General features: G+C 35.5%; 1 protein-coding gene across 4 annotated transcripts in view; it reads right to left on the bottom strand.

Moving 5' to 3' along the window:
• Positions 1 to 1,686: 1,686 nt before the first annotated feature.
• The window catches only part of PIGK (phosphatidylinositol glycan anchor biosynthesis class K), a 114,298-nt gene continuing 100,813 nt past the window's right edge, over positions 1,687 to 15,171 (bottom strand). For all 4 annotated transcript variants that reach the window (XM_074003494.1, XM_074003486.1, XM_005542982.4 and 1 more), the window contains one exon: positions 1,687 to 2,480. In XM_074003494.1, coding sequence (XP_073859595.1) covers positions 2,364 to 2,480 — 117 coding nt within the window. In that variant the 3' untranslated portion in view covers positions 1,687 to 2,363. The remainder of the gene's footprint in view (positions 2,481 to 15,171) is intronic.

The raw sequence follows: 15,171 nt of genomic DNA, 5'->3' as shown, positions 1-15,171 counted from the left end.
CAACAGAAACAGGGACACTGTCACCATTAACTTCCCCTATGGTATCCTCCTGAGCTGACACAGGAACAATGCCACCATATATTTACAATTTCCAAAGTGTTTAGTCAAAATATTATCTCATCTGATTCTCACAACACTGTGAGAAAGGCAAAACCAAAACACCTTTCTGTTGTTCAGCTTTTGTGACTCAAGTAGAATATATTTAAAGATTTGTTTTTATGTTATCGTCTAAAGTGTAGGCCATTTAATTGCAATGACAATATTTCCTAAATATACTCATCTACCACATGCAGAGGATTTAGTTATTATGAAGGCAGAGTATGGTCTATGTAAAAAGATTATGGTTATAAGTGAAACATTTAACATATTTTAAGCTTTTGGCTTTAACTATATTCTGAAGATTCAACAATGAAACAGAGGAATAACTGCCCTTTGAAATTCTGCCGAGGCAAAATTTATCCTGAATATTTTATCCAGTATTACTTTTCCCAGTTTGGTTTTAACTAAGAAGGGCACCTTCTGTAACCTCGGAAGACGAATCCTTTTACTTTCTAGCAGTCTTTATCCATCAGAGTATGTTTCATTATATTCAAACTAAATTACTTTGGCTCAAGAACAATCATAGTTCCTTTACCACCCTAAATAGCTCCGCCTCCCCATGGTGTCCATGACCTTGGATGAGTGTCTGGAGGGTAACATGGTCAATCTGTGTGTGTCTCAGTGCTACTGTGATCAGTCTATTCAATTGCAAGTTTATTTTCCCTTCTTTTCACCTACAGAAAGATCCTTCACATAATCAGACAAAATTTTCCTTCCTCATTTATATAAGATACCAATAAAAAGATCAATTAAAATAAAGATTCAGAACTGGCAAAAAGCCTCAATATCATTTGTTCTAACTAGGGAGATAACACAGTCAATCCTTTGCCTGTGAAAAGTATGACAATCTTGCATGCAATTAAAAGGTAATATTTTAAGTGCAAAAGGAAAAACAAATCTTCAGGAATATTTTAGGAGGTTTTCTTGTGGAGGAAGAGTTGTCTTCTTAATGTTACCTACAATCATAAACAAAATTATAAAACAGATCTTTGCACTGAATAAAGATGGACACATAAGTTCTTGCATAAAACAGGTAAGACACTTGAAGGTATCCTCCCAGACATAAATGCTGAACTTTTAGGCTTTTCCTCTACTCATATGCAAAAGTTTGAAAAGAAAAAACAGTATCAGGGCTTGGTCATAGCACAGCCTCAATATTATTTCCAAGCTAAAATGTCAGTGATGGGGATATGAGCTCTTGCATCTTATCAGAGACCAGAAAAAGGCCTTACTGCCTTATAGGATACATCAGCCAGACATGAAGGCTAGGCCATAAGCATACATTTTCTTCGCAGGTCCATCCACTTTATGGGATTTTTCTCAGGGAAAGTATAGATACAGACAGTGGGCAAGGTTTACCTTAAACAGAATGAAATAAAGTCCTTGTTGGCTCTCTCTTTCAAGGTGGAAAATGAAGAGGAGGTGACCAATTCTAGAAGATCACAGAACGCTTACAAATGAAAAATAATGGGGTATGTTTCTCTTGAGCAGTCAATAAGTGAAATTATCAAAGATCTAAAATTTCCCAAATAAACTGACAACATATAAGGTCCTGGAGACTGTCAGTGCCATAGATCAAAAAACCAATTTTTCATCTTTGCTTTTAATTAAAGTTGCAGGATTCCATGAGTGAACAGCAGTAAAATATTAATACATTAAAGAATAAACCAAAGGAAAATGTTTGGTGCAATGTAAGTGGTCAAACAATAGAAGACTGTGAAATGAATTAAATATTCATACAGTGGATACTATGCAGTTATTCACAATGTATTTTTGAGAGGGAAAAGGTTGATAATATATTGTAAGATGAAAAAGGATATTACAAAATAGTATATTCCATATGATATCCATATTGGGAAAAAAATATGTGCGTAAGTCAAAAGATTGGGAGGATATACAGAAAATAATTAACCGAAGTTACCTCTGTTAGTGAGAATTTAACGTCTTCACAATTTTTTCTTTTCCAAATGAAAAGGGGATAAGGGGAAATTACTATTTTCAAAAACAATCAATGTACTCTGATCTCTTTGTTCCATTTGCTTTTATAAATACAAAATACAAAACCGGAATATATTTTGTGCCATCACACAATTGCGTTAACAATTATTTTTCTTTAAGTTATAAAATTAATAGTTAATTCAAATTTAGTTTCCTTATACTTATTTCCAATTCACACAAGAGAAACACATTTTTAAAAATATATAATGACATAAATTATTATCCAAGGTTGCAGTCTTCCATGCTTTCTTCACTCATCATCAAATCTAAAAAATGAACTTCATATGCTTAATTCCGTAAGTTTTGAAGAAAACCATGATAATAAGTGCCCATAATCCCAGAATAAAGCCCCCAGGAGGATGCCAGTCTTTCAGCTTTGGTTTCTGCAAAACAAGAATAACATGATAAATTTTATAACAGGTAAATAATTCAGCAATCAATAAAGCAAATATTGATGAAAAAGAGAAATTTCACTGGCTGTGTTTGAAGGGGGACTAGTTTAGTCAAATTAAGTATATTGGGATATCAACAATGGTAAAGACTTCAGACAGGGTAAATATCCCACAGGGTAAACTGGCTCCTAAGAAAGATCAGTTTCAGCTTATATTTTGTTTCATCAAAGAGTCCTTCCCTGATTACCTAATCACACCATCTATCCTCACTCAAGTTATTCAGTAGCCTAACAGTCTTTCTCACTTTGGATTTATATATTCATTAATTTGTTGGTTTTATCCATCTCTGCTAGACTGTAGTTCCATGAGGGTCATCTTATTATATTCCCAGCACCAACCTGCCAAGGTGCTTGCCATTCAAGAGGCATTCACATATCATACTGAGTAAATCAGTGGAAGAACAAACACTACCCAACTCCATCAGATATTCAACACACACTTGTTTGAGGGCCAGTGCCTTGGGTCATGTTTTTCCCTTGAGGTAGAATGCTCCTTAACCTATTCATTGTGCCTATTCAAAACTCACTAAGTCAAATGCCTCCTCCAGACTCTACCATTATTCCCACCTGATAGGTTATTTTCTTTGAGTTCCTATAGTACCTGAACTTTAACTCCTTCTACTGTTACTCCTATTCACTATTATATTTACCTTTATCATTTATCTCCCTGTATACTCCCTAATATCAAAGTCCATCAAAGTCAATTTTTTATCCCCCTTCTCTATTCCCCACCCCCCAAGTGTCACATATGCTTTTCTGTCCAGCAAGAAAAGTCTTCCTCATTTAGTTGTCATTTCAACAGCTACATTACAGCCTTGTAATTGGAAGTTTGTGACAATGACTCTTTTCTACTTACTGAATTACCGGCCAAGACTGTAACAACAGTTATGATATTAGAAGCATATTTTAGACCATCGGGGAGAGAAATGGTAAGCTAAAATTGGCTTTAGTCATCATATAATGTCCATCAACTCAAAATTAACTTTTCAAACTAAAAGGAGAGAAAGCTACCTCAATATTTTAACTTGGATCATAATGCTAGAGTTTTCAGAGCTTTTAATCAGATGCTTAATATAAACTGACCTACCAGTGTTTAAAGTGGTTACCTTCCATCTTCATTCCTATGCTTACCCTCAACCTCTACCAGTCCATCCAGAAAACTCCCCCAAAATTTATCCCAAAATATTAAATCCAATTTTCCTCATGTTATTTTCCACTTAAGAGTCTGCAGTGGCTTCCACTCAACATGTGTGATGATAAACGCAAAAGGTCCTTGCCCTCTAGTATCTTACAAGATGGTAAGTTCGGGGGTTCTCAAACCATTTCTAATGGCAAAGCTCTTTGAAGTTATGGTGCTTTCTGTGCAATACCGTGACAAATCTTAATTCCAGTAGAAAATCTAGAATATTTAATAAAAAGCAAAGCTATATTAAACATAAGCTATATAAATATCACAAGCATGTGTCAATGAAAACATAAGTGAGTGAACTAAACAAGATCACTGCTCAGTTTTTGTCCTGTTTATTTTCTACTAGTCAAACAATTTGTAATTCACACAAAAGGGTTGAAAACATTTAAGATCTAAAACTACTTTTCCACATACCGGGAAAAGATTATTCATTATTAGTGGAAGCACACTTTTATACAATCTATAGATATTCCCTGAAAGCCCAGTTTAAAAGCACTGACCTAGTTTGAGAGATAAGATACTGATTTTCCCTAACAACTAGGAGTCCCTGATTTATATGGCATTTAAAAACACTCACACTTAGGTTACTACTGTAGAAAAGTTAAATACATATTGTCAAAATCTGGCACCAATGTAAACTCTTAACTAAGGAGAACAGGCTATAGACAATTGTTCCATAAATCCAATTAATGAACTTCAGTGCTAAAAGAGTTAAGAAGGAATTTAAACCAACTCATGTTTTTCAAAAAATGGTGAACATCATTTAAGCTCTACATTCAATAGAGATTATAGAAATAATAATCAAGTAGTTAATAGCAAATCTTTTTTTTTTTCTTAATTATACTTTAAGTTCTAGGGTGCACAACGTGCAGGTTTGTTATATATGTATACTTGTGCCATGTTGGTGTGCTGCACCCATCAACTCGTCAGCACCCATCAACTCGTCATTTACATCAGGTATAACTCCCAATGCAATCCCTCCCACCTCCCCCCTCCCCATAATAGGCCCTGGTGTGTAATGTTCCCCTTCCCGAGTCCAAGTGATCTCATTGTTCAGTTCCCACCTATGACTGAGAACATGCGGTGTTTGGTTTTCTGTTCTTGTGATAGTTTGCTGAGAATGATGGTTTCCAGCTGCATCCATGTCCCTACAAAGGACACAAACTCATCCCTTTTTATGGCTGCATAGTATTCCATGGTGTATATGTGCCACATTTTCTTAATCCAGTCTGTCACTGATGGACATTTGGGTTGATTCCAAGTCTTTGCTATTGTGAGTAGTGCCGCAATGAACATACATGTGCATGTGTCTTTATAGTAGCATGATTTATAATCCTTTGGGTATATACCCAGTAATGGGATGGCTGGGTCATATGGTACTTCTAGATCCTTGAGGAATCGCCATACTGTTTTCCATAATGGTTGAAATAGTTTACAGTCCCACCAACAGTGTAAAAGTGTTCCTATTTCTCCACATCCTCTCCAGCACCTGTTGTTTCCTGACTTTTTAATGATTGCCATTCTAACTGGTGTGAGATGGTATCTCATTGTGGTTCTGATTTGCATTTCTCTGATGGCCAGAGATGACAAGCATTTTTTCATGTGTCTGTTGGCTGTATGCATGTCTTCTTTTGAGAAATGTCTGTTCATATCCCTTGCCCACTTTTTGATGGGGTTGTTTGTTTTTTTCTTGTAAATTTGTTTGAGTTCTTTATAGGTTCTGCATATTAGCCCTTTGTCAGATGAGTAGACTGCAAAAATTTTCCCCCATTCTGTAGGTTGCCTGTTCACTCTGATGGTAGTTTCTTTTGCTGTGCAGAAGCTCTTTAGTTTAATTAGATCCCATTTGTCAATTTTGGTTTTAATTCTGCAGCTGTAATAACTCCAGTGACTTTCCAGTGAGATGGATTTCTTGAGGTTGTAATTTTACTATTAGATCTGAAACTTAGCAGCCAGAAACAGTTGCCAGAGATAAGACAACTACGGGAAAAATAGCATCTTTGAAAGTATCATTTTTCCAAAGATTCAACAACTAGCCCTGGCAGCTGTTTTGACCCATTATTCCACAGGCTGGCTTGGAGAATTCGGGAGGCACTTCATTCTGGTCTTTCAACCTCCTTGACAGGTATGTGTTTCACATCTAGACCACTGATGGCCAGGGTAGGAACAAAGAGAAAATCAAAGTGCTATTTCTCCAACAGCAAACTTTAAAAGTAATAATGGAGGACTAAGAATTATATGTAATTTCTCCAAAATTATAATGGAACGGTAAACTTATTCACATGATAACACTGCATCAGCTACCAAAAGCAGCAAATCTTGGCCTTTCAAAACTGCTCCTTACAGTTGCTATTTTTTTTAATGTTTATTCAATACCATTTTTGATTAATAAAAATGGAAAATGCACAATGAACTAAATGCACTTTAGACTCAGCTTAAGATGGTATCTGAATAGAATCCCCTAGTGCAGTCTCTCCCACCTTCTCACAACAATCCATACAAAGGCACAGAAAAAGACAACAGCACATCCTACCAAAATTCAGTTAACCTCTGATGAGAAATCTCTAACAGTTTCACTATCTGAAAGTCCCAGAAACCAGCACTAGAAACAAATTAATGGTAGTCTCAGTTTTCTGTTTGGTAGATACCATGCAAAGGCTTGCTTTGCTCTGTGAAACACAATACTTCTGCCAGCTGAGTAAAGGACTTTAGCTCACTCCCTTTTTCCTCCTGCTGTTTAACAGACACAGTGTTTATGCAGTAGAAAGATGGCTTTATGAGGCAGCCAGAGTTGTGTAACTCATTCCCAGTTCCCAGTGGCACACCTCTTTATATGTCCATTTAAATATAATTCCCAGCAAACAATATGACAAAAGGATAGAGGGGCAGTGACAATGGTTCACTGCTTCTTGGAAGGCTTAGTATCACAGGAAAAGCTCTGCAGAGACCAGAAAATGCAGGGAAAACCCTGTTAGTAGTACACGTTTTAAAAATATGTTTTTTTTCCATATACTTTAACGTTTTTTAAGTGCCCCCAAAAACAAGCTTAAGTGGCTGGGTAGCAGATGATCCTAGTTTAATTCAGCAAAGCCACATTTAGACTGGTCTAAGTAACGGTCACTTGGAACCATATAACAACCTATTCCTCAGATACAGATTTGAGAAGGCATCTAAACCTAAGTGGATAGTGAAAACCATCCACACACTCTGTTGGCAAATACCAACAGTGTCCAAATAAAAAGGAAAAACCGAGGTAGGCTCTATAAGGAAAAATACTCCCAAACATGAGAAATAAATTATAACCTGAAGATGCATGCAGAGAAGATCTCTCTGAGAAAAATTTAATAATGAACCACAAATTAATTTTAGACAATTTTTGTCTGGCATAGATTTGAATAAAGATTCACAACCAACCAAAAATGAAAGAACAATATAAAGAGAAAAAGAATACACGACAGAAAGACAACAAGCTGAAATAAAGGGAGCTGGATGACATAATTTTGTAACAGCAAAATTAAAATCCACATTTACAAGGAACATGGTATTCTAAGCACATCTTCAAGTCCTTCATTCATCCAATTGTATGTTAGATTGATGGCAAACATGGCCCTAATTATTCATACTTGGATGTGTTCATACCCTCTGCAATGTGACTTTATAGAAGCTGTCATCAAGAGGTAGAATCTATATCCCTACCCTTTGAATCAGCAGGTCTTACGACTTCTTTTGGCCAACAAAATGCAAAACAAGTAACAGTGTCCCAACTCCGAGTTAGCCTCGAGAGTCTTGGCTTGCTTCTGCTCTCTCTCAGACCTCTTCCACCACCAGGAAAAAAGCCTAAGCTTCTAGAGGATGAAACATCAGCTACAGAAGAGCTGAGCTTCCCTCCAGCTAATAACCGGCCAACTATAAGGGCAAAAGCATCTAACTAATCCAGAGTTGACCACACCACAGACTCACCATGGAGCCTGAGAACAGAACTGCCCAACTAAACTCATACTAAATTGCCAGCCTGCAGCATTGTGAGCTAAATAAATGACTGATGTTTTAAATTACTAAGTTTGGAGTGGTTCATAATACATCAAAAGTTATGAAATACATCCACAGTGGTGACAATTAATGTGAAGAAAAGAAAAACCCTGATCCTTTATCACCATAACAAAATAGAAAAAGTTCCCATCTCCATACTTGTAGCTTTAGGTTTTTCTAACAATGGCATAAGAACAGCATGACAGGCAGCAAATCAAGCCCTCAGTTTAGTGGAGATGCAGTGCTACTCTCCTCTAGCTCTCCTTTATAGTTTTCCTGGAAAGAAAGAAACTCCAACTGCCACCATGCCAGGAATTGCTTTCGAGGAAAGACGGTGACACAGGGGAATCTAGAAACTAACTCATCTAGCTTCCTTTTAGCCTTCTTCCAACTGAAGTCTAGATCTGAAGTTTGGTTCCTCTTCTTTTTAAAGTTACCAATTAGAGGTAATCACATATTACCCCCGTGCTGGGAAATGCACACTACCCAAGATCTTTATGTACCTTTTTCCATGATAAATGTGCAAGGCAGTTACTGTAATCTAGAAAATTAAGGATGATTTGTTTTCAACTATGATTTGGGTTTTAACTGAAAGATGACCACAGTTTTTCCTTAATCGTGATTTTAACTTTCCTGTGATAAGAACACCCACTGTTAACATTATTAGTTAACATTACTCTGGAATTTCTAGCCAATCCAGGCATAACATGCAGGAAGGGAAAGTAAATGTTCATTACTCATAGATATTATCATTAGATATCAAAAAGCTCCATAAAATCAATTCTTACAATTATTGAGAATAAAGGGCTCAGATTTCATATAAATATTTTTAAAAAATATCTTTCAAGTATGTCAGCAAATATGAGTCAGAACATAGAAAAAAATTTCACTCACAATAACAATAAAAAACAAAATAACCATGAATACCCATAACATGAGATGTAAGGTAAACACTCTACACTACACTACAGAGAGGGGTAAACAGTCAGAAATATTAAAAAAAAAAAAAAAAAAACAAAAACGCTAAACAATAATGTGATTCTGATGCAAAAGTAGAAAGATGAATAAAGCAGAATAGAAACTAGCAATCAGTCCAGTATCCCAGGATTTAGTATATTATAAAAGGGCTATCACAAATCAGTGGGAAAGGGAATAGTAGTCCTACTGGCGCTGTAACAATGGATTAGCATTTGGAAACAAAATCAGTTTTGTTCCTAACCCAACACTGTAAACAAAAACACACTTTACATGGTTCAGAATTAAATATAAAAATAGAGAAAAAAAAAAAAAAAGATAAAATGTAGGAGCATCTGTATGATAAAGGTATTAGTAAGCCTAAAAGCAATGAGTGAAAATAAAGAGAAGGTGGAGGAATTTTTTTTTTTTTTTGAGACAGGGTTTTTGTCACACAGGCTGGTGTGCAGTGGCATGATCTCAGCTCACTGCAGACTCCTCAACCTCCCAGGTTCAAGTGATCCGCCAGCCTCAGCGCCCCCAAGTAGCTGGGACTACAGGTGTGTGCCACCATGCCTGGCTAATTTTTGTATTTTTGGCAGAGACAGGGTTTCGCCATGTTGACCTGGCTGGTCTCAAACTCCTGAGCTCAAGCAATCCTCCATCCACCTTGGCCTCCAAAAGTATTAGGATTACCGGGGTGAACTACCACGCCTGGTTGTAAAGGGATTTTTAGAAGAGTTTTTTGAAAGATCTGTATTTCAAAATATATAGAAACCAAATTAATAGGCACATAAATGGAAACTATGACAGAAAAGGGGATAAATCCAATACATGAGGGTCTCCCCCAAATCAGTAAGACACAAGGGTATATCAATAAATGGAACAGGGAAATATTTTCACAAAATTACAAATGGCTAACACTTGAAAAAAATCATTTTTCTTCATCATAAACACAATATATTAAGTATTTCCTCCTCTTCTTACAATTATACTAGTAAATGTTAATAAGGACAGTCAACTTTTCTGGAAAATAACCCGTTAACATGTTTAGAGGTCTTTAAAATTCATTTATTCCAATTCCTAGGATTTGTAACACTTCTAGGATCTATATTAAGGAATTCAGAAATGCTCACAAAGGTTTTGCACAAAGGCTTTCTTCTCAGTGGCTACATAATAAAAAACAGGAAGGAATCTATAGTCATATAATACAGGAAACATTGTACATCCACATATTAATCAATAAAAATATTTTCAAATAATTTTAATGATTTGGAGATGCTTATACTAAATTAATAAAATGGAAATGATGCAAATTGAATCTGAAATACGATGTTTTTCTATAACAATATGCAAAGAAGGGAAATATACTAAAGTCTTAGTGTTTTTCTGGGGGAAGCAGGGGTACAGTTGGTTTTAAATCTCTTCTCTATACTTACCTAAGCTTTTGAAAATGTTTTCTATAATGAGTATGTCTTACTTTAGTTATTTTGGGGAGAAATCGGATTATGCAGCAAAAATTTGTATTGAAGGAATCCACCTAGAAGAATCTTCATATACTCTTTTCCAAATTAGGAGAAGCACTGCAGCAACACTGTTTATTACTGATATCCAACTTTATGAAAAAAAACCTGAATAGCATAACAGCAACATAATGTAATAAAGTGCCTTTTCAGTATGTGTTTAATGATACTGTTGCCATATGACAACACTGCTATTTTTAAAACAACTACATGTAACCTTTTAGACATTTTATAATAATTTTACTTAAAATCAAGTGACAAAATTGGTATAATTATTGCATTTGGCAGTATAGTTGCATTTGAGGTAAGTTCATATTAAAGTATATCGTGTAATTTCATTTGTGTCCATTAGAGCTTCTTAAAAAAATGACTGATTTTATGTAGTTACTCTAGTGACTGCCATTAAATGCACTCCTCCTTTTTTAAACTTTCACAATAAGTTACAATACAAAGGTAAAAAGCGTACATAAAACATGGCAATATGTTATAAGCAAACACTTAAAAGCTTAAGGGCTACCCTCTTATTGAAACGCCTAATATTTCAAATTTAAAAGAGAGGTAGCTAAGCAACACTGTACTTCCAATTGCAAATAGTATTTTGTTTCCCCCTCCATGTTGCTAGGAGAACATTACCACATAACTTTCAAAATAGTTAAGAGAGCACAGATCTAAGTATTAAAATTATGTAAAAAGAAAAAAAACTTAGGATTTTGAAAACTGTACATACTTATTGGGAAGCAAATGGAAAATTTCCAAGGTTTCAATGAGATTCTTAAAGTATAATGAGCATATCAGTTCAGTTAAATTGTATTTTAAGGAAAGAAAGTATAAAACAATCTACTAAGGTTATAGTTATAATTATTTCGGAAAATAGCTGTGTTCAACGATTAGTGGTAGTTTATTAATATTTCCAGTCTATATCCTTTATATAAAATATAATTTGTATTTTTCAAATTATATTAATAGTATAAGTCAAACTGGTAGGCAGAATGTAAGACAGCTTCTAAGATACCCTCAACCTGGGATACATGCCCTATATAATACCCGTCCTTTGAGTCTGGACAACACCTGTGAATATGATGGACTATCACTCCTATGATTAGGCTGAATTATATGGCATATGAGGAATTCTGAGGATATAATTAAGGTCCCTAATCAGTTGATTCTCAGTTAATAAAAAAGGAGATTATCCAGAGCATAAGGAGAGAGGTGGGAAATAAGGCACTGAAATAATCAGATGAGACCTTTAAAAGGAGGTCTAGGTATCAGAGACTGAAGTTGGAAAGACAGATATATTCGAAGTAGCCAAGATGCTCTCCTGTTGGCCTCCCTGAATCAAGCGGCCAGGTTGTACAGTGCAGTACAGACACGGAATGGCAGACAGCCTTTACAACTGACTGACACCCTCAGTCCTACAAACACAAAGAACTGAATTATTTTAATTAGTAGGCTTGGAAGAGAACCCTCAGCCTCAAATAAGATGACAGTCCTGGTTGACACCTTGATTAAAACTTTGTGAGACCCTGAGCAGAGGAACTAGCTAAGCTATGCCTGGACTCCACTCATGGAAAGTGCGAGATAATAATGGTTTTAAATCACTAAGTTTGTTATACACCAATAAAACTAATTCACAAACAAATCTGCCAAACCTGGATGAATAAACAATACATGAACAAGACATGAAACTATTTATTACATCTGATACTAAAAAAGTATTCAAGGAATCTACTTGCATTGTTGGCAGAGTTCCTTGGGTGGAATAACACAGTTATGACATTATGTTTTAAAAAAATAGAAGTAAAGAAAAATAGCTGAATTCTTCCTAGTCTTCCATACCTATTTATTATTCTCTAAGACCTACCTCAAATTTCACCTCCAGATTAAGTCTATTCTCATACCCCAGTAAGAATTAATTTCTTCTTTTCACGGCACTGGTGATATTTGGTTTATTATCTCACATGACGGATTAATGATGGATTAAATTAAATGTTAATATATGGGTGTCAGTCTACTACATTTTGATCTGTTAGTGATACCTATTTTTGAACCTGATCAGGCCCTCACAAGCTCTGGATACAACAGGACAATTTGTCTTAGTTATATATTATTTTCCTCTTGAAGAGAAGAAATATAAAATATTCAAATATAAACATCATCTATTTAATGCCAATTCATTAATGTTCTTGGTTTTAGGATTTAAGGAAAAATTAAGAATTGTAGTGATCACTTGTATAATCTACTTTAGGATTCCATAGTGAGAAGTCATAAGTTAAAAAATATTCTTTTGGCCAGGTGCGGTGGCTCACACCTGCAATCCCAGCACTTTGGGACGCCAAGGCGGGTGAATCACGAGGTCAAGAGATCGAGACCATCCCGGTCAACATGGTAAACCCCATCTCTACTAAAAATACAAAAATTAGCTGGGCATGGTGGCGCACACCTGTAGTCCCAGCTACTCGGGAGGGTGAGTCAGGAGAATCACTTGAACCCAGGAGGCGGAGGCTGCAGTGAGCTGAGATGGTGCCACTGCACTCCAGCCTGGCGACAGAGTGAGAATCCATCTCAAGCACACACAAAAAAATTCTTTTAAAATCATGTAAAAAATAGAATTCCAATGGAGGAGGTTAAAAGACTTTCCAATTGGGCAAAGTAACTACAGTTGTTGAAAACATTCAAAGTTGGCAGCAAGACCTGTTGTGGTATTCCATTCAGTGGATCTCATTTCAATGTATTACTTCATTGTGCAATTAATGAAATCCAAGGATCTCCACAGGAGAGGCATCCACTGAAGAGGCATCCAGGCTTAGTTTCCTAGTAACCACTCCTAATTTTTTGGATTCTATTATATTTCTAGAGGCAACATCCTCCAATATTGTGAGTGGCATGCTTTAAAACTGAAGATTATGGATGAAATTAAATTTGCAAGTCCACTGACCTTAAAATAGTGATATTATACTGGATTATTTAGGTGAGCCCAATAGTATCACAAATGTTCTTCAGTGTGGTAGAGGGAGGCAGAATAGGGAGAACAAGAGCAATGACAATATAGCTTTTACATTCAAATGTCCAAGAGCTCTTTCTTATACAAAGAAACTTTTTTGTTTGTTTGTTTTATACCATCCTAGTCTTCTTTAGTATATAAAATAAGGGTCAGATGGCAATGACATTCTACCTTTAATTTACTTTGGAGAAAGTAACTCTCATCCTAGGATTCAACATTGAGGGTGAAAGAGGGAAGGAAGCAAGAAACCAAAGTAAAGTCCAGGTGTTTGTGTAAATGCCCTTCAATTTGGATCTTTCTGATGTTTTCTCATAATTAGATTCAGGTTATGCATTTTGTTTATCAGAAATACTTTGTAAGTAATACTGAGTCCTAATTGTATCACATTATGATCAGTTTGTTCCATTATTGGTGATGTTGGCTATGGTGGCATCCTTCAAGTTATAATACAATAAAATTACTATTTTTACTCTTTATAATTGGTAAGTAATTTATGGGACAATAAAGATTTTCTTTTCTACTCAAAAAATGTAAAATAATTTGAAGTTCAAAGTAAATGAATATATTTTTTAGTTCTTAACCAAGAAAAATAACCCACAGTCCCCTCAAATAAATAATAAAGCTTCATTTATCAACAGTGTCTATCAGTGTCTGTTTAGGGGTAATCAGAGTTATGCTTCCACCTATGACGGATTAAATGCTAAGGAATTATCTGCCCATCTTGAACAATTAGAACGTCAGACAAAAGGTAATAAACAATGGTTTTCAGACATTGGACAATTTGTACCAGTTTTCTGATCCCTGAGAAAAAGGAAACAAATGAGTCCTTTAATTGCCCCATGCTCATTGCCTGTAGGCAGTTTCCAAACTACAGCACAAGGAAAGAGACCCAAACACAGCCTGGCAGTCTTGCTGAGTGGAAGAGACACAAATTAGAATTCAGGGAGGTTTAGGTGGTTAGAATTTGCAGGATAGAAGAGGAGGGAGCTGCACAGAAAGAAATACATGCAGGAGCTCCAGAGATCTGCAGAGGAATATACTTGCATTTTTGGCAGAGTTCTAATCTATGCATGCATGACAAGAAACTACCTATAGCTGGTAGAAGGGAAAAAATATCAAAAGGCCAAACAATTCCCAAAGCTCCTTCAGAGTTGGGAATTGTTCATGTACACACTTAAAGAAATGGACAGACCTTGTAAGATACAAAAGCATCAGGTCACAGCTTATAGTGAGGCTAAATCAGGATAGTGGGGCTATCTTAAAAAAAAAAAAAAAAAAAAAAAAAAAAAGACTGCTCTGGATCTGTCGGTAACAACTTAAAAGCAATTCTTAAAGTGATCAAACTTACCCTCAAACAAAATTCATCATTCACTATATAAATAAAGCAAAAATCTAAAGTCCAGCAGCTAATAGCAACAAAAAAACTAAAAATATCTAGCATCCAACTTAAAAATCCAGGCATGCAAAGAAGAGATATATGACATACAGCCAGGAGGAAAAACAATTACTAGAAAAAGACTCATAAATAAAAAATGAAAAAGATGATGATTTCAATGGACAGGGATCTGAAAGCAGATATTTTAAATCAAATGTAAAAAAAACCATGAACATATGAGGAATATTTAAATAAGACCCATATAAGATCTTGAAATGAAAAATACATTGGATGGAATTAACAGCAGATAATACACTGGAAAAGAAACATCAGAGAACAAATAAAATAGCGATAGAAATTATTCAAAATGAAGCACAGAAGAGAAAGGGCAGGGAAAAAAATAAACAGAGCCTAAAAAAGCTATGGCAAATATCAAGCCGGGTAACATTTGCCTAATTGGAGTCCCAAGTAGGAAGGGAGAAAAATATCTAAAACAAATAATGACACAGGATTTTCTCGCCCCTTCACCAGACTCGCAACAGAGGCACCCTG

This window comes from Macaca fascicularis, chromosome 1 (assembly GCF_037993035.2).
Source record: "Macaca fascicularis isolate 582-1 chromosome 1, T2T-MFA8v1.1".
NCBI lineage: Eukaryota > Metazoa > Chordata > Mammalia > Primates > Cercopithecidae > Macaca > Macaca fascicularis.
Note: the sequence above shows the minus strand (reverse complement) of the source record. Positions and strands in the feature narration are given on the sequence as shown.